General features: G+C 35.7%; 2 protein-coding genes across 13 annotated transcripts; one reads left to right on the plus strand and one right to left on the minus strand.

The window, feature by feature from the left end:
* Positions 1–11,043: 11,043 nt before the first annotated feature.
* Positions 11,044–16,180, plus strand: LOC136202476 (aminopeptidase M1). Its single transcript, XM_065993120.1, has 19 exons — positions 11,044–11,292; positions 11,379–11,524; positions 11,609–11,711; positions 11,782–11,968; positions 12,051–12,144; positions 12,234–12,387; positions 12,478–12,582; positions 12,669–12,785; positions 12,864–12,977; positions 13,491–13,673; positions 13,830–14,106; positions 14,188–14,309; positions 14,393–14,490; positions 14,800–14,977; positions 15,055–15,169; positions 15,257–15,324; positions 15,421–15,495; positions 15,653–15,730; positions 15,869–16,180. The coding sequence occupies exons 1-19, from the start codon at positions 11,086–11,088 to the stop codon at positions 16,052–16,054; spliced, it is 2,607 nt and encodes an 868-aa protein (XP_065849192.1). The 5' UTR covers positions 11,044–11,085; the 3' UTR covers positions 16,055–16,180.
* Positions 16,181–16,372: 192 nt separating this feature from the next.
* LOC136202478 (probable protein phosphatase 2C 6) lies at positions 16,373–20,378 on the minus strand. 12 transcript variants are annotated; one of them, XM_065993125.1, is made up of 8 exons: positions 20,085–20,377; positions 19,921–20,002; positions 19,415–19,600; positions 19,183–19,285; positions 18,338–19,113; positions 17,914–18,231; positions 17,712–17,817; positions 16,373–16,943 (listed from the first exon to the last, which is right to left on the minus strand). In XM_065993125.1, the coding sequence occupies exons 4-8, from the start codon at positions 19,223–19,225 to the stop codon at positions 16,609–16,611; spliced, it is 1,578 nt and encodes a 525-aa protein (XP_065849197.1). In that variant the 5' UTR covers positions 19,226–19,285; positions 19,415–19,600; positions 19,921–20,002; positions 20,085–20,377; the 3' UTR covers positions 16,373–16,608. The 12 variants fall into 12 exon arrangements, with proteins under 12 accessions (XP_065849197.1, XP_065849199.1, XP_065849198.1 ...); XM_065993127.1 differs by having other exon boundaries at positions 18,338–19,002; positions 20,085–20,375; XM_065993126.1 differs by lacking the exon at positions 19,415–19,600 and having other exon boundaries at positions 20,085–20,378.
* Between the last annotated feature and the right edge of the window lie 4,087 nt (positions 20,379–24,465).

A 24,465-nucleotide genomic window follows, 5' to 3' on the forward strand; every position in this document is an offset into this window, starting at 1 on the left:
AGTATAGGTCTAACTAAAGCCCTATTGAGTATATAGCAAGCTGTGTTGACAGCTTCACCCCAGAAATACTTTGGAAGCCTATTCTCACTCAGCATTGTCCTAGCTACTTCAACTAATGTTCTGTTCTTCCTTTCAACTACCCCATTTTGGTCAATGCCGCTGACTTCACAGAATTCATCAAATTGTTGGTTTTTGAATTCTCCGACATTATCACTTCGGATGTGAGCTAATTTTAGGTCTTTGTCATTTTCTTGTTTTCTAATCAGTGTTAAGAACATCTCAAAAGCTTCATCCTTACTACTCAGCAAGATGACCCAAGTATATCGAGAGAAATCATCTACAATGACCAAGGAAAATCTCTTACCCCCCAAGCTCAGCAACTGGACTGGTCCGAAAAGATCCAAGTGTAGTAATTCTAACGGACGCTTGGTTGAGACTACATTTTTACTATGAAAAGACTTTTTGGTTTGTTTACCTTGCTGACAAGCATTGCATAATTGATCCTTCTCAGATCTAAGTTTGGGCAAACCCTCAACTAATTGCTTTCTTGCTAATTTGGCAAGGAGGTCCATGCTTACACGACCAAGTCTCCTATGCCATAGCCAGGAATCATCTTCCTTTGACACTAAGCATATATTTTTCGAAAACTTCTTTTCTAAACTCAGCATGAAAACATTGTCAACACGAGGGGCAGTTAAAATTAAATCATTTGTTTTACCCTCAAGTATCCAACACTCAGTGGCATCAAATACAACCTTTCTACCGCTGTCACACAGCTGAGCACGCTCAATAGGTTATATTTGAGACCCCTGACTAGGGAGACTGACTCAATAGTAGGATTTCCTCCAATAGTACCTCATCCTACTATCTTACCCTTTTTGTTGTCTCCGAAACTTACATTTCCTCGTTTATGCACAAGTGTGATGAACTGAGTTTCATCACCAGTCATATGCCTCGAGCATGCGCTCTCAATATACCATAGCTTTGACTTCTCAGCACATCTCAGGCTCATCTGCAATTGAACTAGTTATCTTTAGGTACCCAATTCTTTTTGGGTCCTCATTTGTTAGACTGAACAGGTGAAGCATCATATTTTATTTTGTGACGGTATACGTTTATGGTGTGGCCACCTTTCCCACAAAAGTCACAATAAACTACCCTTTGAGGGTGTTTCCATTTTTGGTCAGCACGATGGTGCTGAGCATACCAACACACACTTACAGTGTGTCCTCTCTTTCCACAACAGTCACACTGACTATTCTGCTGAGTGTAACGTGTTTGCTGACTAGTACCTAAATACTCAACATTTGGATAGAACCTTTTCTTAGCCGATGAACTCAGTTGGTTCTGTATTGAAGTGATGTCCTTTCTCAGTTTCTTAGAATCTGATTGGACTTTTGAGACAAACCGATGCATGATTTTTAGATTTTCATCTTGCCTGGTATTGTCTTAGAGCAGATGTTGGAGGTCACTGAGTTTGACCTCTTCAATCTCATCACACCGCCTGCTGAGTGCTCTTATTTTCTTGTTACACTTTTTGGTTAGTGTATAGAGATCACTCAGAGCATTAACCATTTCATTTCTGAGCAAGGATATAGAAGTTACCTCATTAGAGTGTTCCTCATGATCAGACTCATCGAAGAGGCCAGCTTGCTCAGATCGGCAGTTGTCAGCAGCTTCATCAGCCATGAAACATATGTTTGCTGACTCTGTGGCATCAGCTTCTGATGAGGTTGATTCATCACTGTCACTCCATATGGCCACCATTGCCTTTCTACTACCCTTCTTTTCTTTCTTCAAAGTAGGATAACTTGACTTGATGTGTCCAGTTTGATGGCATTCGAAACAAGTAACAGGCTTGGAGCTGTCCTTCTTATGTCTGCTATCGCTAGACTCAGCTCTGTATTTATCACTTCTTTTGAATAGCCTTTTGTTGTTCTTGTCGCTTTTCCTAAACAGCTTCTTCATCTTCCTACTAAACATGGCCATCTCCTCATCATCTGATGAGTCAGCTTCGGTTGAGTCGGCTTTCATGACAAGAGATTTTTGCTTTTTTTCCTCAGACTTTTCTTTAGCCTCAAAATTCTTCATGGAGATCTCGTGGGTCAGCAGAGATCCGATGAGCTCATCGTATTTGTATGTGGTTAGGTCCTGAGCTTCTTCCACAGCTATCTTCTTAGCTTGCCAGCTCTTGGGGAGACTTCTCAAGATTTTCTTCACCTGTTCTTCTTCTGTGAAGTTCTTGTCGAGTCTCTTAAGCTCATTTATGATGTTGGTGAACCTTGAGTTCATCTCAGAGATGTCTTCATTTTCGTTCATCTCAAACAGCTCGTATAGTCTCATGTGTTGATTCACCTTGGACTCCTTGACCTTGTTGGTTCCTTCATAGGTCACTTCCAGCTTCTTCCAGATTTCCTGTGCTGACTCACAACCTGAAATTTTGTTGTACTCTGCAACATCTAACGCACAGTGAAGCATATTGATAGCTGAAGCATTATTTTGTAATTTTTTAAGGTCATCCTCTGACCACTTAGACTCACTCTTGACAGATTTTACTCCGTCAATAATTTCATAAGGAACAAACAGGCCTTGGACTATAGCCAGCCATGCACTCATGTTTGTAGCCTGAATGAAGTTTTTCATTCTGTTCTTCCAAAATGTATAGTTTGACCCGAAGAATAGAGGAGGCCGACTAATTAATAATCCCTCAAGGAGTATCTGTGTTGTTTGATTTCCTGGAAGGAAACGAGTGCTGTTCTCAGCCATTTACAGGGATAAGCTCAAGATAGTTTTATCTTGAATAGTGAGCTACTGAGCTCTGATACCACTTGTTGGTCCCGTGTAACTTAATATGATTAGTTCCAAGGGGGGGTTAGGAACTAATATAACTTTTTCGCTTAATTATGCTGACTTGATTAAATGTTTGATAATTTAACTCAGCTTTAGGTCAGCAAGGCTGAGTGAAGTGTGAGACAGCTTTAATTAGACACTGACTAGAACTGTTTCAATTGTGAGTTGGGAGGTAACACTTTAGGTCAGCTTCCAACTCAGCACTCTGATTACTCAGCGTCGGCTTATACAAATTATATAATGAGAAATTTAAGCAAGCAACACATACATATATATCAAGAGAAAAGGGTTAGAGATTACTTAGCAGTCTTATCATGGTTCAGTCTCACCGCCTACGTCTAGTCCCCAGAATCCCTCCGAGCTTTTTCAATCCACTACTGAGCTCTTTAAAGGTAGAGCACAAACCGTTTACAAAGCAATTGATATGCAAGAGTACCGTCCTCTATTCGTCTACTCAATCCTACTGAGCGCTATAACCGAACACTCAGATTTTCTCCACCGCTGAGTACTAAAACCGAGCACTCAGCTTCACTCTTCTAACCTTTACAATTGATACAAGATTGTTCTCTCTAAATGAAGAACACTTTAGATGAATACAAATTCACTCTAGACTTTTACACAATTATTGGAAATTGGGTGTAAGAACTTGCTTTGTTTTCAGACAGCTTCTATTTTGGATTTTCACTATTGTGAAGATTTTCTTTTCTGTCTGTATTGGCTTGTATGTCTCGTAAGGATCCAAGTGATGAACTTGTCCTTTTATAGTGAATTCTGAAGCTTCAAATCATTTGAATTCCGACATATCTGTTGGGAGTAACAGTCTTCCATCGTCATTCATTGGCCAGCTTCCAGAATCGCAGGCCAATCCCGTCGTCTGATTTTAGCAGGCGTCAAGCTTGCCAGTTTCATCTTCTTCCGCTAGGTTCGTCTTCTAGCGCCAGTTTTGTCTTCTTGCCAAATGCTAGTTGATCCATGCATCTCGAAAAGGACTCTAGGCGGATTTCTGAGGCTTCTGAATTGTTGCAGACCTGTGTCGGTTTTTGTCTTCTAGTCAACGGATCATTGGCGCTGTCCTGACGACTACTCAACTTGACTTGATTTGCTTTGATTTTAATCTATGTTGAGTTACATTCTACTCAGCTTCTTCGGTCGGCTTTGCCTTCAAGCGTTATTCTGAAGAAGACTTTTCTTTTAACTAGGCTGAGTTACAATTTACTCAGCTTCTGTTGTGCGTCTTTGCTCATGCTGACTTCGTTCTGTCTTTCTTTTTATTTATCACTTAGTTCTTGTTCTCGTTAGTAAACTTACTCAACATTGAACAAACTCATTAGTATAATTAAATCAAAGCACTTAAATTTAATTGTCTTAATCATGGGGTTAACTTAAATATTTTTGTCAAATCAAAATCTTGTGGAAAGGTGTTTCAACACTAATGAGTTTTAGGTGTTTGGTAACCTACTTTTCACCTCTTATTTGTCTTTTCAGTTTAAAATGCAAAGTTTTAGGTGTTTGGTTAGACATCTCCTGTTTGTCTTTTACAGCTGAAAAATAGCTTTTTACAAAAGCAGAGATTCCCTGCTTTTTGGAAAAGAAGCATTTTCCAAAGGCAAACAACAAATCGTAACAGCAACCAGTAAACAGGAACAACAAACAGCAAGTAGCCAAACGGGCCATTATCTCTATATATTTAGTACTATATTAACACATTATTTATTGTTAATTAATAGCCAATTAATTAAAGTAATAAAAGAAAGTAAAAGTTACAGGAAGATGAAAAAACACAAAGCGAATGAAATCCAAAAGTCACAAGAAGCGAAGAGAAATGACCAACAAGAGTTTTAAATGTACTTTTGATGAGTCATCAAAATAGTATTAAATGAAAATTGAAAAGCCATTCTTATATATTTATTTATAATTTATAATAAATTAAATTCATTCCCCGTATATTAGTGTTGGATAAAATTGAAAAACTGTGTATTCATTTCTCATATTTATACTGTATATAATAGCAGAAATAGAGAGAAATGAACAAGAAAAGTTTTAAAAGTATTTTTGATGAGTTGTCAAAATAGTAACAAAGAAAAATTGAAAAAGTAATTTATATATATTTATAATTTATAATAAATTGAATTCATCCCCCCCCCCCCCCCCGTATATTAGTGTTGGATCGAAATTGAAAGCTCATTTATTCATTTATTGTATCTATACTATATATAATAATAGAAGCATAAAGAAATGAATAAGAAAAGTTTTAAAGGTATTTTTGATGAGTCGTTAAAATAGTATCAAAGGAAAATTGAAAAGCTATGTATATATAATTTATAATAAATTGAATTCATTCCCTGTATATTAGTATTGGATCAAAATTGAAAACCCATTTATTAAGTCCTCATATGCATACTATATATAATAACAAAAGCAGAGAAATGAACAATAATATTTAAAGGTATTTTTTGATGAGTCGTCAAAATAGTATCAAAGGAAATTTGAAAAGCCATTTATCTATGTTTATTTATAACTTATAATAAATTGAATTCATTTCCAGTATATTTCTGTTGGATCAAAATTGAAAAGTCATTTATTCATTCCCCATATCTATATTATCTATATAATAACAGAAGAAGAGAGAAATGAACAAAAAAAAGTTTTAAAATAGTAACAAATGAAAATTGAAAACCCATTTATATATATTTATTTATATTTTATAATAAATTGATATAATAAAATGAAAAGTCGTATATTAGTGTTGGATCAAAATTGAAAATAGTATCAATGGTAAATTCATATGGTACTATTTGTAATAACAGAAGCAAAGAGAAATGAAGAATGAGAATTTTAAAGGTATTTTTGATGAGTTGTCAAAATAGTATCAAATGAAATTCAAAAAGCCATATATATATATATATATATATATATATATATATATAATAAATTGAATTTATTTTCCATATATTAGTATTGAGTCAAAATTGAAAAGTCATTTGTTCAATCCTCATATCTATATCTATAATATATAATAACAGAAGCAAAGAGAAATAAACAAGAAGAGTTTTAAATGTATTTTTGATGAGTTGTCAAAATAGTAACAAATGAAAATTGAAAACCCATTTATATATTTATTTATAATTTATAATAAATTGATATAAGGAATTGAAAAGCCGTATATTAGTGTTCGATCAAAATTGAAAAGAGTATCAACAACAAATTCATATAGTATTATTTAACATGTGAAATTTTTTGAAAGAAAGTAAAGCCGAAGATTGATACATTTTAGTGTGAGGAATGTATACGAAAATCAAGAACTGCACTTCTAGTGTATAACTTAATAATAAAATAACAATTATTTGACTTTCAATATTAATAAAAATTAGAAGGATGTATTTTTCTTTCATAATTGCAGCTATAAGCTCACGATAGTAGTTTAAGACTTAAGTGATTTTACCACGTTTGTACTTTTTGACAGAGATATTATACAAAGTCATTTTTTTTAAAGCTATTCTATTTTTTAACTTAAAATTATTTAAAACAAAATATTAATATCATCAAATGATATATAATTAAAAATATTAAAAAATCAAATTTCTTTAACAATTTTTTATAGACCCGTGCAACATGCGGGAACAATACTAGTTTTATATAGAAATGAAATCATTCTTGTGGATAGTTCCAAATATGAATTAGTGTATAATTGTACTAGATTGGTAAACAAACATTAAATAGAATAATGGCATATTCTGTTGTAGGCAATTCGTGAAATATTATGCTCAACAAAGGATTTAATAATATAATTCTAAATCAAATATAGTTTATAACGGTAAATGACATACGCAAGTTCTATAATAATAAATCTAATTTCTAATTATACTTAATTTATTTCGACCAGTTCAGTTAATTCGGTAATCTTGATTTAAAAAGCAAACATACTGAAATTACCGAAATATTACAAAAAATAAAACCGAAACCGAACCTAATAGACTAAAAAACCGAAATCTTTTAGTTCAGTTGGTTATTTCGGTCTGGTTCTAAATATTTTCAAGGGTAAATTGCAAAACTGATCCAATTAAGAGGTTCATTTATATATTTAGATCCATTACACCACCATTTATAAAACTACACGCTTTCAAATTAGGCTTGCCCAAAACACCTCTAGTATATGTAGACCAACTTAACTATTTCCCTTTCTTTCTTTTTCTGTGAAGATGTTTTTTACTCACCTGTACGAATTCTTTATGCGATTTCTCACCGCGAATTCAGTGTGTGATTTCTCACCGCGAGTTCTTTGTGTGATTTTAATGGCAAAGGTCAGAAAGAAGGTAGGTCTCTAATGTTAGTTATGAATTATTTTTTATTTTTGTTTAGGTTGTTTGGGTTTTGTATGTGGGTTTAGGATTATTTATGATCTATTTACGATTTTTGTGTATACCGTATACAATGTTGCGATTTTGTTCTAGGGTTTAGGGTTTTGTTTGCGTTTTTGGTTTAGGATTTAGGGTGTTTGTTGCGTTTTTTGATGTCATTTCTTGCTGGAATGTTATTTCTGAGACATATTTACGTATTGAAACTGAGAAATGGTCCTATTTCACCATAATGACCCATTCGCAGTCATTCCGCAATGGACACAAACTACGAAGTAAAATCATAGCAGTTGCGTCCTGTAGAATAAATTCAAGATTGTGAAGGTGATTTGTGTTTTCACAGTTACACAAACTGCAAAGATATTGAGTAAACTGTGGAGTCATAGTTTGACTCCTATTTCATAATTATGCTCAACTGCGAAATATAATACATAGACTTCAGTTCACATTGCGAAGTATTTGTTTGATACTGCAAAAAAAAAATCTTAGAGATCTAACCTACTAAAAGAATATGAATCTCGAGAACGGGAGAACCATGCTGGTCAGAAGAACCACAATGGGAAGAAGATAGATCCACTCATGTTTGTTTGATTTTTGAAAAGATAAAATTGTCCTTTGAATTTTTTTATCAAAATTGATAAATCATCACTTTTTTTGAATATCGTTAATATTTTTTATTGCCTTTGCTAATAGTTTGAACCTCAATTATCAGTTTGCAAAAAAAAATTACTTTTCCCTTACATATATTTATACATATAATTATACATTATCCAACTATACTAATTAATAATTAGTTACCTACTTAATTATACTTATCTAATTAAATAGTTATCTTTTTTTTATAACAATAACAGTACAGGAACAAAAGAGGACAGCAACCAGGAAACTTAACCCGGGACTAGCCGGGGAAACATAATGCCAATAAGATCTTCTTGGATCAGGTTCGCGACCGGGGAGGAGGGGAGTCTAAGATCAAGCAGCCCAACGGAGCACCGTGGGCATTAGAGGCTAAGAGGTCGGCTACGCGGTTTTGCTCTCTATAGATATGTTGAATTTCAGCAGATTGAAAATTTGTCAGCAGTTGGCGAATGCATTTGATGATGTTTTTCGCCCTTCCGGGAAGATGATCCTCGCGATTCATGCATTCTACGACTTCTTTGTTATCTGATTCGACCTGTAGAAGACGGATTAAGTTTACAGCCATAGTCAGTCCTGAGAGAAGGCCCCAGAGTTTAGCTTCAAATAAAGAGCCAATACCGATATTATGCATAAAATCCAGAGACCCAGTCGCCATTAGCATTCCTGATGATGCCTCCTGCTGATGAAGCTCCATCCCCACTGCGAGAGCCATCCGTATTAAGTTTGAGCCAGTGTTGTCTTAGCTTATTCCACCCAAAGAGTTGCTCAGTTCGTCTTTTCCCTGACACCAGCTGGTCTAGAGACTCCCAACCCTCTTGGAATTCGTGAATTGTGTGCCTGACTGTGTCAATCAGGATGTGAGGGATATCTTCCTTCTTATTAAACACCTCCAAATTGCGCCATCTCCAGAGAAGCCAACAAGTTGTTAGGAATAGAAGGTGCCAATTCTCCATATCAACGTCAAATCCAAACAGGGACCAATCAAACCAATCTTCGACGCTTTTGTTGAAGAAGATCGTCTGGTATTGATCTGGTACAAGAACTCTCCAGATCGACGTGCTGAGTTTACAATCCCGAAGAGCATGTGTGAGGGTCTCACCAAGTTGGTTGCATCTGCTGCAAAGGTCTGAAAGGGCGAGATGATGCTTAGCCCTTTCCTCATTTGTAACTAATTTGTTCTTGGAGCAAATCCAGGCGAAGCTCCTAAGCCGCTGGGGAATTCTGAAGCTCCAGAGTTTCTTCCATTTCGGGTGCCAAGTCTCACTATTTGCTCCACAAACCAGTTGGTAGGCAGATTTGCAGGAGAATTTCCCGTTATTGGTAAGGCCCCAACATTTGTCATCTGATTCTTCCATTGGATATCCAGGTACTCATCAATTAATTCCCAACGCCATTGACCATTACAATCCACCATGTCAGATATTCTCATATTCCTAATGTTGTTTGTTGGCTGGGGATTAGCAACATCAATGAGTCTGATATTCTCCAACCAGTTGTCAAGCCAAAAGTGAACATTCTTTCCATTACCAACCTCCCAACCGACTCCTTTGTAGAATGCTCCGAATAGGGTATGGATACTTCTCCACAAGAAAGAGCAATTTTTCACTCTTCCGTTAGAGCCAGTAAAAACTTCACCTTTCTTATATTTTCCATGTAGAATTCGCACCCAAAGAGCATTAGGCTCCTTCCACATTCGCCAGATCAGCTTCATAAGCATAGTTTTGTTGTTATCTTCTGCTTTCCTAATGCTTGCACCCCCCGAAGCTTTTGGCTGACAAACTTGATCCCAGGAAACCAGATGTAGTTTCTTTTCTCCCTCTTTACCACCCCATAAGAAACGGCGAAACGACGATTCATTCTGTCTAATTCACTATGGATAGACACCGGGAGAAGGTTAGCCTGCATGATGTGGTTCGGAGCAGTGTTGGTAACTGATTGAATCAACATCATCCTACCCGCCAAGGACAGCGAACTGGCTTTCCATGCAGCTAGCCGGGATTGGACTGAGTCCAATGTCTTTTTGATAGTTGCTTTGGTCACTCTCCCACATAGTAGCGGGACGCCAAGGTAGTCTCCTAAGGACTCAGTAATTGCTATTCCACAACTTCTGCTCAGTTGGTTCCTCTAGTGTGTTGAGATATTTTTCGAGCACATCATTTTGGATTTGTGGAGATTCAATCTATGAAAACAGAATATTCGTTAACTAAATAGAAACAGATTTAGTTTAGACTAAAATTTGTTTATACGAATTATTCAATATTGTCTTAATAAATAAAAATAAATACTTTTTATTTATACAATCCATTCACAAACATTTCTTTATTTTGAATCTTATTTTTACTTAGTTCATCTTTTCCAGTTTCTGCCGCCCTCTTTTTCATTTCCTTCATTTTCCCGTCTATAGTCCATATAAACATAAACACAATGCACACACATCTCCCTCTCCGTCGTTAATCTCTTCAGCTCGCCATTGACCCGTCATCGCACTCATAAAAAAAATAGAATTATTCTATTATTTTTATTTTTATTTACTAATAATTAGAAACCGAAATAAAAAGTTAACCGATGAAATAATTGGTTAACCAATTAGTGTTTAAATGAATTTAATGGACTAATATATAACCAAATGGACTGAATTAAACATTTAATGGGCTAGGTAAGCGTAGAGGTGCACTAAATATTGGGACAAAAGTAGGGATGCAAGTGGGACGGAGATTCACTGTCCCCGTCAGTGACCCGTCCCGACGGATACAGGGAATCACCGATGAGAATCCCCACGGAACGGAGATGAGGATAATTTTATCCCCCGTGACAGGGATGAGGCGGGGATGGGGAATGGTATAAATAAAACATTAAGCCAATGACTAAATGAATATTTTTTCTAACTTAAAGTAAACTAAAGATTTGTTATTCTGTCGAACAAAACCTAGAATTGGAAAAGAGACGAAAAAAGAAATATATACTATTTTTTTTAAAATATAAATGGTGATTTGCGTAGATACGGGGATATGGAATAGAAAAAAAATGTTTTTAAATGGAGATCTCGGAAAACGGAGATTAATGGACAGACAAATCTGTCTCCGCGTAGATGGAGATGGAAAATGCATTCCCCGTTCCATCCGGTTCGCATCGTTCTATAAAAGCAATTTAGCGAAAGTGACGTGGAACATCATCTCTTATAAATACACAAGAGTTACATTTCCTTTTCCCTTTCACACTATTTTGAACTCTGGACACAGAAATGGATCAATTCAAAAGCCAGCCTCGCCTGCCGAGATTCGCAGTCCCTAAACGCTACGACATCCGCCTCAAACCGGACCTCTCCGCCTGCACATTCGCTGGTTCCGTCTCCATCGACCTCGAAATCGTCTCTGATACTCATTTTATTGTCCTCAATGCCGCTGACCTCACCCTCAAGTCCGATTCGGTCTCCTTCTCCTCTTCTAAGGTACTTGTCTCGATCTAAAGAATTTACTCCTTCTGCTTATGATTTGAAATTTATGTCGGTTGAAACGTACTGCCATTCTCAAGCAGACGCTTAAGCCCATCAAAGTTGAATTGTTGGAAGCAGATGAGATACTGGTGTTGGAATTCCCTGAGGCACTTCCTATTGGGGTCGGTGCTCTCACGATTGGTTTTGATGGAGTTTTGAACGACAAAATGAAGGGTTTCTACAAAAGGTATTGTAATTTGTAACCTAATAAATTCTAGAATCGTACAAGTTTAACAAGTAAAAAAATCATTTGAACTTCAATTTTGTTTAGTACTTACGAGCTTCATGGTGAGAAGAAGAATATGGCAGTTACACAATTTGAGCCGGCTGATGCTAGGAGATGCTTTCCATGCTGGGATGAGCCCGCTTGCAAGGTCGGTCTCTGTTTATCCTGTGCTTTTTGCGCTTTTATCTCATTATTAGTGTCTAATATTGGCGTTGCAGGCTAAGTTTAAGATCACTTTGGACGTGCCATCAGAACTGGTAGCTCTTTCCAATATGCCAGTCCTTGAGGAGAAAGTGAATGGACCTTTAAAGACGGTTTCGTATGAAGAAACACCTATCATGTCCACATATTTGGTTGCAGTTGTAGTTGGTTTGTTTGATTATGTCGAAGATCACACATCTGATGGTACGATAATCCTCTTATTATGTTTTTTTAATGATTGTACCCTTGTACTTAATTGTCATGTTATCTTGGAAAATGTAAACAGGAATCAAAGTTAGAGTATATTGTCAAGTTGGGAAGGCAGATCAAGGGAAATTCGCATTGCATGTTGCTGTTAAGACACTTGAATTATACAAAGGGTATGTTTAATACTCTTGTCATTGTTACAGATGTAGTATATAAATAATCATTTTCAACTAAGCATCAAATATTATTGTGTTCTATACAGATACTTTGCTGTTCAATATCCTCTTCCCAAGTTGGACATGATTGCAATTCCCGATTTTGCGGCTGGGGCCATGGAAAATTACGGTTTAGTTACATATCGCGAGACAGCCTTACTCTTTGATGATAAACATTCTGCTGCTGCTAACAAGCAAAGAGTATGTGGAATTCTTAACCAGTGTTTTGGTTGCCCCAATTTGCTATACAAAGTTTCTACTTTGCTAATTATTATCCTGGCTGCTGTTAAGGTTGCTACAGTTGTTGCACATGAGCTGGCACATCAGTGGTTTGGCAATCTTGTAACAATGGAATGGTGGACACATTTGTGGCTGAATGAAGGTTTTGCAACATGGGTAATTGTTTGATTTCATGCCTATATAGCACTCTGTGCAATGTATATCTGTTAATGCATTCATCTAACTAATTTTTGTTCGGACAGGTAAGCTATCTTGCAGCTGATAGCTTGTTCCCAGAATGGAAGGTATGGACTCAGTTTCTTGATGAATCTACTGAAGGTCTTAGGCTGGATGGCCTTGAAGGATCTCATCCCATTGAGGTAAAGGACATTAAGTAGTTCTCATTGATTCTAATTTAGTTAATAGCATGATCACTTAATTTAAGATTTTCTATATAGGTGGAGGTAAAGCATGCAAGCGAGATTGATGAAATATTTGATGCGATAAGCTATAGAAAAGGTGCCTCTGTTATCCGAATGTTGCAAAGCTATCTTGGAGCTGAAAACTTTCAGGTTGGTGATTTGGTAGTCTGTAACTCACATCTTTTATGATTGAAGCAATCTTGTGTTAGTGTAGACACACATTTAGAAAATTGTCAACTTGATACATAATGTACTGGCTGGGCCTTTTAAGATAATTCAACTTATCTTTCTTAGAAGATTGCTGACATCGGCTTTCTTTGTTTTGCTTAGAACGTTGCTGGCATCGGCTTTCTTTGTTTTTCTTTTTCTATCAATCATCTAAACATTTTCTTCTTCCATGGTAAAAAAGAAGACTGAGGCTTTCTTTGTTTTGCTTTTTCTATCAATCATCTAAAAACATTTTCTTCTTCTGTGGTAAAAAAAGAAGACTGATATAACCTTTGTGTACTCATTGAATTATGAATTGCAACTGATGCAGTATTAATGATAATTGAAGATATCTTAACATGTCTCTGAATCTTATTTTTAGCCGCTCAGAAATTCCATTATGTGTTCCTGTGAAGTTGACCTGGTTTATTTTACTTGATTTATTTATGCTATCAGAGGTCACTTGCTGCATACATAAAAAAGCATGCTTATTCAAATGCAAAGACAGAAGACTTATGGGCTGCTCTTGAGGAGGGCTCTGGTGAGCCTGTGAACAAGTTAATGAATTCATGGACAAGGCAACAGGGGTACCCAGTTGTATGTGTCAAACTCAAAGACCAGAAGTTGGAATTTGAACAGGTCTTCTTATTTCTATCTCTGCCACCCAGTTGTCTAAAAATATTATTTGAAATGGCATTCTTTAACTTGAACTTTATGAATATTTGATATTTATTATGTTCTCAGTTCAGTAATATTACTTTCAATAGTTTTACCATGTCAATTTATAAATTCCAGTCACAATTCCTGTCAAGTGGTTCTCCTGGAGAAGGGCAGTGGATTGTCCCAATAACTTTATGCTATGGATCATATGATGAGCACAAGAACTTCTTGTTGCAAACAAAATCTGAAACTCTTGATGCTAAGGAATTCGGCCTTGGGGAGACCGGAAGTGCTTGGTTAAAACTCAATGTGAATCAGGCTGGTTTCTATAGAGTGAAATATGATGATGATCTTGCAGCTAGACTAAGATATGCCATAGAGAAGAAGTACCTGACTGAAACAGATAGATTTGGTAATTTGGACATCTCACTTGCACTCACTCATCTCTTTGATTTTTTATCTAAAAGTTGACTTTTAGATGTATCTTCAACAGGAGTTTTGGATGACTCTTTTGCTCTTTGTATGGCTCGTCACCAGTCTTTGACATCTTTGCTCACATTGATGGGTGCTTACAGGGAAGAAGTTGACTATACTGTGCTGTCAAACTTGATTAGTGTAATGCTCACTTATATATCACATTCATGCTTTTTACTTAATTTATTTTGTTAATCTTAATTCTCCATCTTTCTTTTTTACAGATAAGCTATAAAGTTCAAAGGATTACTGCAGATGCAACTCCTGAATTATTGGATGACGTTAACCAATTTTTCATTAGTCTTCTCCAGTATTCTGCAGAGTAAGTTATTTTGAATACAATTTCTAGTACATATGATTTAGTTTTTTATGACATTGAAGGACATAAACTGTAGTATATCTGTTCGACAATTTTGTGGATGTAAAATATCCTTGTCTATTTATTTTAAGAAGTATGTATGATGCCAAGTGGAAAACTCATCAAGTGATGCTGAGTTGTCCAAAATTGCAACTATCATGCTAAAGCGATGGATGAAAGGGCATATCTGGATGACTTGAAAAATAATAGTCGTGTCATGTCTTGTTCAATTTTGTTCTCTGCTAACTTCCAACACTGGAATTCAATTAACAGGAAGCTTGGTTGGGACCCTAAGCAAGGTGAAAGCCATCTTGATGCAATGTTGAGAGGAGAAATTTTGACAGCCCTTTCTCTATTTGGCCATGATCCCACATTAAATGAAGCAAATAGGAGATTGCAAGAATTCGTGAATGACAGAAATACACCACTTCTCCCACCTGATATAAGGAAGGTCGTTAAAACATTGATTTATCAAGTGATTGTTTTCTCCTAGTTGAAATTCCTTTAATATTATGGATAAAATTGCAGGCAGCATACGTGGCAGTAATGCGGAAAGCTAGTGCATCGGATAGGGCAGGTTATGAATCCCTCCTGAGGCTCTATAGGGATACTGATTTAAGCCAGGAGAAAACTCGCATTCTCGGTACTAATGATCCTTTTATGAGATTGTTGTAAAATACGTAATTTCAATTTTTTTTATTGTAATTATGCATTCTTTATTGTGTTTCAGGCTCATTAGGGTCGTGCCCAGACCCAAATATAGTTCTTGAAGTTCTCAACTTTGTATTGTCTTCTGAGGTAGGACGTGGTTTTGCTTATCCCCTAATTGATGTCAATGTTTACATTTTATTTGAGACAAATCTGATGAAGCTTGACTATTTTGAGTTTCGTTAGGTTCGTAGTCAAGATGCTGTTTTTGGACTTGCTGTTTCCAAGGAAGGACGGGAAACGGCTTGGGCATGGCTGAAGGTAATGACCTAGTCTAGACAGTCACTCTAAAAGCAGTAGAGACGTTATGTTTGAAGTTACAAATATGAGCTCCTTGCTAGGCATATAATTTCCTTGCATTTCCTTGTTTATATCATTTGGAGCAAAAGAAATTAGCGTTTAATCTGTTGGAATCCAGGATAAGTGGGATTACATTTCAAAAACCTGGGGTTCAGGATTTCTAATGACTCGCTTTGTCAGTGCAGTTGTCTCACCGGTACAAGATCTTACTCTTTCTTCTTTGGTTTTCTTCAGTTATGGAATTATGTTTTTGCCTTTTCAAGTACAATTTTTATAACAAAAAACAGAAATGTTGATTGATGTGAATTCCCTTAACTGTGATCTGTTCCTGCAGTTTGCGTCCTTTGAGAAGGCTAAGGAAATAGAGGAGTTCTTTGCAAGCCGATCCAAGCCTGCAATTGCGAGAACTTTGAAGCAGAGCATGGAACGGGTCGACATAAATGCAAAGTGGGTGCAAAGCATTAAGAGTGAAAAACAACTGGAGAAGGCTGTGAAAGAATTAGCACACAGGAAATATTAGACTAGTACAAGCTTCGCTATGGTTTCGTCGAGCACTCGAAAAATAACTCAGCTTAAATTTGTTTAAACCTTTCTCCCTCTCCGATGTTTTAATACTATCTTGTTTGCATGTGGTTTTTTTGCTACATGGTGTTAGCTCTTAAAGCCTGTTTTCCAAGTCTTAACAGCACACTGGGCATTCAAAATGTTGTTTACAATCTAGTCATTTTTACCATTTTAACAACTTTAGGGAGGTATTCCCAATGGAAAAAATGTTACAAAAGACGTGTTATTGCTCCAATTTTCCAAATTTTTCTTTACAATAACCATGCAATTAGAATAAAACAATAGGATGTAAATGCCTCACAGAGCCTCATTATAACTCGGAGGCAAATGAATACAGACATTGTCCGAGCATGGAACTGTTGCAAATCTCCTAATCCCCAAAACAAATAGCTAAAATTTACATCGGAGTTGAGTATGGATCTCTTCAAATCAATGAATGAGTTTGTACAATCATTTACCTTCTCATAGTAAATAATCATATCCAAGAGCTAGCACTTAGGAACATAACAATTACGTCTTAGCCTTCAGCTTCCTTTGAGGTTTCAGATCCACCACGATGACAGAGATGTTGTCCTTGCTTCCTTTTTGAAGCGCACGGTTCGATAGGTACTCAGCTGCTGCTTGAGCTGCTGGATCGAACATCTCACCCGTTGAGGAGGGCTGCACACCAGCATTCTTTTTGTGCCACACAAGTATCCGTCTCCGAGCTAGATCACATGCCTCTTCATTTGACATTACATCCCATAAACCATCACTGGCCAGAATGAGACATTCATCTTCTTTTGCCCGAGGAATAAACACCACTTCTGGTTCTGGTATTATCCATGGTTTCAAATATCTATCACCTGGTAAGATTCATCTTTTAAGTTAAAATCTTGGAAGACAAAAAAAGATAATTTCAGTTATGGATTCTATCCTACTAAAAATGAACGAATGCTAAGAACACTAGACTTCTGAATGTGCAAGAATTTCATATCATACAAGACGGCGAGGACTGGCATTGTGCAGAAAACATATACAGTCAGTGTCATTTTGCCATCAACAAATCATCTTAATACATTGAATTCGGTTAGTAACCCAAATTCATTGCTTACACATCTTTTAAAACAAGTATACCACATGCCCAGCGAACTCAGTATCTCATAGTAGAAAATAGAGTGAATATTTTCCACCTCGAAAAGTTCTAGAAGAAATCATTGATGTTAGCATTACTGCAACATACACTTGAGACATCTCTGTTTATTCATTTTTTGAAGAAAAGGTCAAAGAGGTAATATTTTAAGGTTCCAAGGAGGCCCTAATCCCCCCTTGTCTAAAGTAAAGTTGTCTACAAACAGCATCCAACCATCAAATTCACAGATAGGGAGAATTAAATTTTGTCAAGTGTGCTTACAAAATATATGACACAGAGGTCACAGTGCAGTGCACAAAGCTTGAGTGAAGTTCTTCCCCAAATAAATTTACTAACTCTATGCTCACCATTTTCAGGCTCAGGCATTCAGAGCGACATGACAGTAGCTCTACTAACAAAAACACTTAATGACAAGAATTGATGATGCCATGATTAAATATGAAAAGGAAAAACTGAAAGATCATTGTGAAGAAGCACATACCAATGGACCTTGACATTGCAAGAACACCGAAGACACGATGTCCGTTCCATTGTATAACCTTGCCTCCAGCTGCTTCTATCCTTGCATATTCATCTTCTCGGTTGGGCTGAAACAATACAACAGCATGAAAAAACTGGCCATTAGCTTCACCAGTCAATAGTCAGCAGAAATAAGAAAGCCTTAAACTTTAGAGGGCCCTTACTTTATGATCCACTGATAATGCCATAGGTTCTTTTCCACGATATAGAACTGCTCGTGAGTCTCCACAATTTGCTACTATGATGTGCGATGCACAAATAACAGCAACAACAGCAGTTGAACCCACTGTTTCAGGGGCGACTGGTTCAGCACTTCCTTTCCCTCCAACTTCAGAATCTACCTTGAGAAAACAATTGGTGAATGCTTTTCTCCACTGCTCTTCACATGTGTCCTTCACCCTGCCATCACTTGGATCATTCTTTACACATTCTATCTCCTCAGTCAAGGCTAAATGAACTCGCTCACGGCAATAATTTGCAACCTGAACAAAGCACCAACCACATGTAAGATAACTATAGAGTTAATGGCAAATTTTACCCGTGGGCCTCCATGACCATCATAGACTCCAAAGAGAAGGCAAATATTACCTGGGAGCCTCCATGACCATCATAGACTCCAAAGAAATGAGTAGTTTGGTGTACAAATTTGCTCATACCGTCAAGCACCCGATCACCAATTAGCATTTGAATAGGAATTTTCATGAAGTGAGGTACAGTTGCAACTGCATCTTCCATCTCGGGTCTCCTGCCACATACAGAAGTAAATCCCCAAAGAGGAACATAGTCCACCTCAAAAACACTACGTGCTATTGTTCCGCTTACCCCTTTTGCTAGAGCTAACTGAAGTACAACTTTTGATGGCTTCAATTCAGACCCATCTACGATCTTCTCCTCAAGGTTCCTAGCAACAGAAGCAGAATCTTTAACATCTGTCTGAACATTTGACTCCACCAAATCTGCAGCGTCAGCAATAAAGTCAACAGGGCAAATGCTCTTCTCCATATTTACAGAACTCGGCATTCCTATCCCGGAGAAGGCCTCAAAACCAAGGAAATCCTCACCACATAAGCTGCTTGTCTCACTAGCCACTGAAAGAGAACAGGAGCTATCATAAACGGGATCACCCTCCAATGATAAGGAATCATCTTCTTCACTCTGTCGGCTCGCAACATCATCATTATCAACCCAGTTGGTTTTATTTTCAGAGATCATATCCAACAAAAGGCCTCCACTCCCCTTGTCCCCTTCCTGAACTGTAACTTTTGTATCACTAACTTCATTATCCAAATCATCACCACAATTACAATTATTATCCTCAACAGTAGAAAGCTTAGTTACAGAATCAGAAAGTGAGCCAGCCCTATCTGCCATCAATTTAAGTCTTGTGATATCCAAATGGGTATTTATGGTTAGTTTTTGACAGACTGAATTACCTACTCTAAATGGCACTGCAACCGTCCGAGACATCTCCTCCATCAAAATCCCTATCCGGGCAGTGCAAAAAGTTACACTCCAACTTGTCTACAGTCATATAACCTGTCATTGTTCAACTAAATTATTAACTCCCCTTATCAAGAATGATTTTGGAATGTGATTGCCAGGTTTCAGAAGGCCATTTTCCATGCTTTGATAGAAGTTACAAAAGTAAATAACAATTACATATACCTAGATTAAAAAGCAGATTCCGGCGAGGAGAAATATGGGTGACATAAAATGTGGGGTGAAAGGGAAGTGATGGATAGTCAGATCTGGTCAATAAGAATAGACCCAAATATCCACTTGATTGGCTAGACCTCTTTTAGGCTTTTTCAGTTTCTTCTTCTCTGGAATTTCTCTTTCTACCTCCATCAACTATTGTGATAGAAACAACAAGAAAACAACTTCAAATCCGCAGAAAACAGCTGAATTAAAAAAGCTACCCTTATCATAAAACCAAAAAAAGGAAAAAGAAAAGGTCATGAAAAGAACCCAGGAAAGCTGATGCCCCAAGAATCACAGGAAAACCCTAAAAAGATGGTACTCATTTTCACATGTTCACATGAATTCCCTGGATCTGAGGCAACACTTATAAGCCTCTTGTAAATTAAGTCTCTCTATCGAGTAATTATCACAACTAATCCATAAAGAAGGGAAAGAAAATGCTAAAAAGGAAAAAGTAGTCGATATGATACCTAATAGCATCAACAGCCAAAAAGCCCTTTCCTCCCCTTCTGTAGTATCTTCTTCTTCCCTTCAAAAAGAGATACACCCTTTCTAAATTATGAAAGCCATGGAAAGATCAGAGAAATAATCAAGTGAGAAGGTTTTGATATGATTTTTAAAGAGGTTTGCTTACCATTATACAAAACATGGAAAAAGCTCGAGTATGATGACTAAAGACTTGCGTTGCTTGATTCTGTAATTATTGTTTGGAAATAATAAATAATAATATCTGTTGGGCGTTTAAGACATGGAAGAAGAAGAAGAAAGAAAGGGAGAGGACAAGAAAGAAAAAGAAAGAAAATGCAGAGTGGGTGAGCTGAGTGAGAAGAAATGGACAGGTGTCCATTTGGGAAGGGCAAAATACAGCATCTTCACCCATCCAATGCTATGCTATGCTATGCTGCTATTCCTCCAATATTTATTTATTGTCCTTTTTCCACCCATAAAGACTGACTCTTTCTAATTCTATTAGAAACAGTAGAATAATAATTCAGCTTACATCAGGTTGCAGGCTCTTTTTTAAGGATCAGAAACCTAATTCATATGTAATGAAACCAAGATTATATGATTGCATGCAGTGCAGATCTACCCAAACTTCCTTAATTGGAATTTTCTAATGCGTTTCACAAAAATCAATGTATTAACTTTTTTCTTCTTCAATGATAAACTAAATAGTAATTATAATCGAAACAAAATATGGAATAATGCTTCTAATCAAAGAGCTCTTTGCACTAGATCTGCAAAATGGTAGTAGAATGGGAATATCAAGACATTGGTCTTGTTTGGGAATTAGCTGTTAGCTGTTAGTTTAGCTGATTACATTAGCTATTAGCTGTTAACTGATTACGTTAGCTGATTTGATTAGCTGTTTGTGTAGACCTGTTTGGTAAAAATTAGCTGATTGATAATAGCGGTTTGTGCAAAAAGACGAATAAGGGCATTAATTTTGACGCAGGAGAAGAGGGAGTCTATCTATTAGGGTTAAAGAAGTCCATTAATTTTAATATTGCAAAACGCTAATTGAAAAAGCTCATTTTAAGAGTTTTTTCTAAATTAGCGTTTTCATCTCAAAACTCTCTCTCAAACTTCTCTCCACCAAACACTCCAATTAGTGGTTTCAGTGGTCAAACCTCTAAAATTGATCAAAACCGCTCTTTTTTATCCCAAAACGCTATTTACCAAACAGGGCCATTGCTTTTTTCAATCTTAACTACTCTATCTCGCTCTCACCATTAATTTTTCTTAAGAGCATGTCTAGCCTTAGTTACTTTACAATTTTGACAGGTAAAAAGAAATAAATAAACAAGAAGAACCAAAAAGAAATTTGGTAGATATAAAATAAGAAAGACTAGAAAAGAAATTAATCAAGAAGGATTGCAAAAGAAATTATAGATCATTTAGTTTTAAATGGCTCATGTAAAGTTTGCGTTATTAACAAATTAAAATAAGTTACAAGGTTCTTTGTGATTGTTACTCTCAAATGCTAGAAAGTAACAAGGAAATTATATCCTGAGGATGCGTTTGGTGATGTAATGCAATATAATGTAATCAAAGTTGTAATGTAATCAAACTTGTAATGGAATGGTGATTCCATTACCATGTTTGGTAAAAAAAATGATAAAATGTAATTTTTTTTTTTAAATTTTGCGCACAATACTTATGTTTGTTTAGTCAAATGTAATCGCAAAATTTTATTTACATATTTAAAATCAATAAAAAAAATAAAAATCGTGAAATTAGTATATAATTTTCCGTGTTTTCATAGTTTTTTTTTTACATTTTTCTCGTTTTCCATTTTCACCGTTTTTTCTATTTTCTCATTTTCTTATTTTTCATTTTTTTTTTTTTGCTTTCTTTTCGTTTTTAGATTTTCTAGTTTTTGCGTTTTTGAGAATGATGAGAAGTGAGATTTGACAAATGAGAGGTTGGATGAAACTTTAAAGATGGAAATTAGAATTACTTGTTGGATGTAATGAGAATTCAATCCATTTTTTTTTATGTAATGAGGATTACAATAGTTGTTAAACAAAATTTAATCTATGGATTTCTTATTCCATTACAATAAAATTTTAAAGTGCAACCAAACATGGTAATGACCCTTCAATGTAATGGGCATTCTATTACAAAACTCATTACATCTTACCAAACCGGCCCTGAAAACATAAGATGAGATGCTATTGGTAGAAAGTTAATTTTGAATGATGTAGCCAAAAGAGAAAATCTAACTAACACTTTGGTCATGTTTTGCAAATAACTATTAGTTGTTAAGTGATAGATAATTACATTTTTAGTTAACTGATTTGACTAGCTGATTGTGTAAACTTATTTGTTAAAATTTAGCTGATGGTTAATAGCTGTTTGTGTAAAATAACAAATAAAGACATGGTAAAGTCTTTAGTTGGAGTTAAATAGTAATAAATAGAGATAAAAATGTCATTCAAAAGAGATGTAGCAATAAACTAATTGAAAAAACTTCTAAAATTAGTTTTTTCAAAATTAGCTTTTTGGATCCAATAAGCTCTTTCAAACTTCTCTCCACCAAATATTACTATGAGAGGTTTGACTAGTCAAAACCTCTAAAGTGGCTCAAACCTCTAATTAAACCCCAAAAAACACTTTACCAAGCAGCGTCTTTGTTTGTTTTCGTGGTTTTGTTGGTTTTTTTAGATAGAAAAAAATAAAATTTGTAGAGATAAAATTAATAAAAGTATATCTTCATTTTCTATATCTAAACAAATAAACTTAAAAAAATAAGTAAAAGCTTCTACTAATTCCACTAACACATCACTCGCTACTAATTTTACTAATACATTAATTAAAATATGAAAATTTAATTAATTAACAAAATATAAAAATATAACCATTACTTAGGTCACTAAAACATTATCAATAACAATAAAAACTAACTTTGACCCATTCTTTCAGCACTTCATTTTAATTAAAAGTTATAAATTTCTTTTTTGTGACACATGATATACTTTCAATCATCACTTTTGTAATCGAAACATTTTTCTCCGTAAACTTCTTCTTATTAGTATCTTTCTCACCAATTCAATTTGTTGATGCACTTCTCACCAACTTTAAATTATTGAAACACATCTATCTAATATCAAAACAATAGTTCTTTTTCTTGTTCAGTAGCATGTGTCAAATTGACAGTTTCTTCTATCTTCTTTCTATAATACCTTTTTACGTGTCCGGATTTCTTGCATTTGAAGCACTACGGCTTTCACTTGTGCTAATAATTTTTTTTAATGACCATGTTTCTTGCAATGACCACATGAAATTTTCATTTTTCCTTTTCAACCACCTATTCATTTTCTCCATTTCTCATTGCTCTTCTTTGTTCTTAAATTAGCAAAGCATTAATTAATTCTAATAAGGCTAATTTACTTATATCTCTTGAATCTTCACGAGATGAAAGTTTTGTCCCAACCCTTTCAGGAAAGCTCACGAACAATTTCTCTACAATTTTGTTGTCTGGTAGATCTTCTCTCATCAGCCGGATTTTTTTTACCATTACCATTAATGAGTCATAATACTCATGTATTGATTCTTTTTCTTTCATGCTTCCATTTTGAGATTTAAGACTTGCATCCTCATTGTTCTTTCCTTGCTTTGATAAAGTTCTTTCAACTTATCTCAAGCTTCTTTTCTTATTTCACAAGTCATGATTCTTGTGAAAATTGATTGTGAGGCAACAGCATGATATAGTCGACTTTAGGATTTGAGATATGATTGATCGGTAGGGCACCATAGCTGCATATCTAGACTCATGTCTTCCCCATGTTGTGGTTAGATTATGCATCTTCGTGAATAAATACCAACTAGTGTCGATGATGATGACAAGGTCCATGCATAGGTTGCCACTTTTGATGTAAGAGGAACCAACTTGATGCGGACCATAGAAATACATTCAAAGGTTATGATATTTTTACATTTATAATATTTAAATTACAAATCTATTATTATTGTAGTTACGATAAGGTCACCACGTGGGGGATTCCCAACACTTTTACTGCTTTTGGTCTTAAGGCCCGTTCCGATGGGTCCTAGATTCATCCCCCACTCCAATACTTCTTTAATCTATGGAGGTTGGCGGTTGGGGTGGTGATCGCATGCCTACTTATCATGGCTTATGTGGATGGATTTGGTTAGTTGATAAATAGGGTTCTTCCTTTTTACAATTATATTTATGTGGAGATCTCTCCCCCTTATGTGACCCATGTTCCTCGTCATTATTTAGAGGTGGCAAGTCGAGTCATCTCCAGTCTTCATGCATATAGGCTGACGAGGAATGTATGTAAGTCCATGTCAAATTATTCTACGTGTAGTGAGAAAATACATGTTTATATTGACTGCAAATGTATGTTTTCCATAGGTTCACGAGCAACGTAGGATGCATAAACGAGAGGATGTTGAAAGAATGATTAAAAACTATTATTTTTTTTATTGTTGATAAAGTTTTAGTGGTCTAAGTAATGCTCACGTTTTTATGTTCTTTTAATTATTTA

This window comes from Euphorbia lathyris, chromosome 8, assembly GCF_963576675.1.
Source record: "Euphorbia lathyris chromosome 8, ddEupLath1.1, whole genome shotgun sequence".
NCBI classification, from domain to species: Eukaryota; Viridiplantae; Streptophyta; class Magnoliopsida; order Malpighiales; family Euphorbiaceae; genus Euphorbia; species Euphorbia lathyris.

Bases quoted from the DNA above. Each gene is read 5' to 3' on its own strand.
- LOC136202476 (XM_065993120.1), top strand. From the start codon at position 11,086: ATGGATCAATTCAAAAGCCAGCCTCGCCTGCCGAGATTCGCAGTCCCT. The intron at 11,525-11,608 runs GTATTGTAATTT...AATTTTGTTTAG, and splicing joins ATGAAGGGTTTCTACAAAAG to TACTTACGAGCTTCATGGTG. The intron at 14,978-15,054 runs GTCGTTAAAACA...ATAAAATTGCAG, and splicing joins TCCCACCTGATATAAGGAAG to GCAGCATACGTGGCAGTAAT.
- LOC136202478 (XM_065993124.1), bottom strand. From the start codon at position 19,225: ATGGAGGAGATGTCTCGGACGGTTGCAGTGCCATTTAGAGTAGGTAAT. The intron at 18,232-18,337 runs GTAATATTTGCC...TGCTTTGTTCAG, and splicing joins ATGGTCATGGAGGCTCCCAG to GTTGCAAATTATTGCCGTGA. The intron at 16,944-17,711 runs GTATGTGCTTCT...GAATCTTACCAG, and splicing joins TGCAATGTCAAGGTCCATTG to GTGATAGATATTTGAAACCA.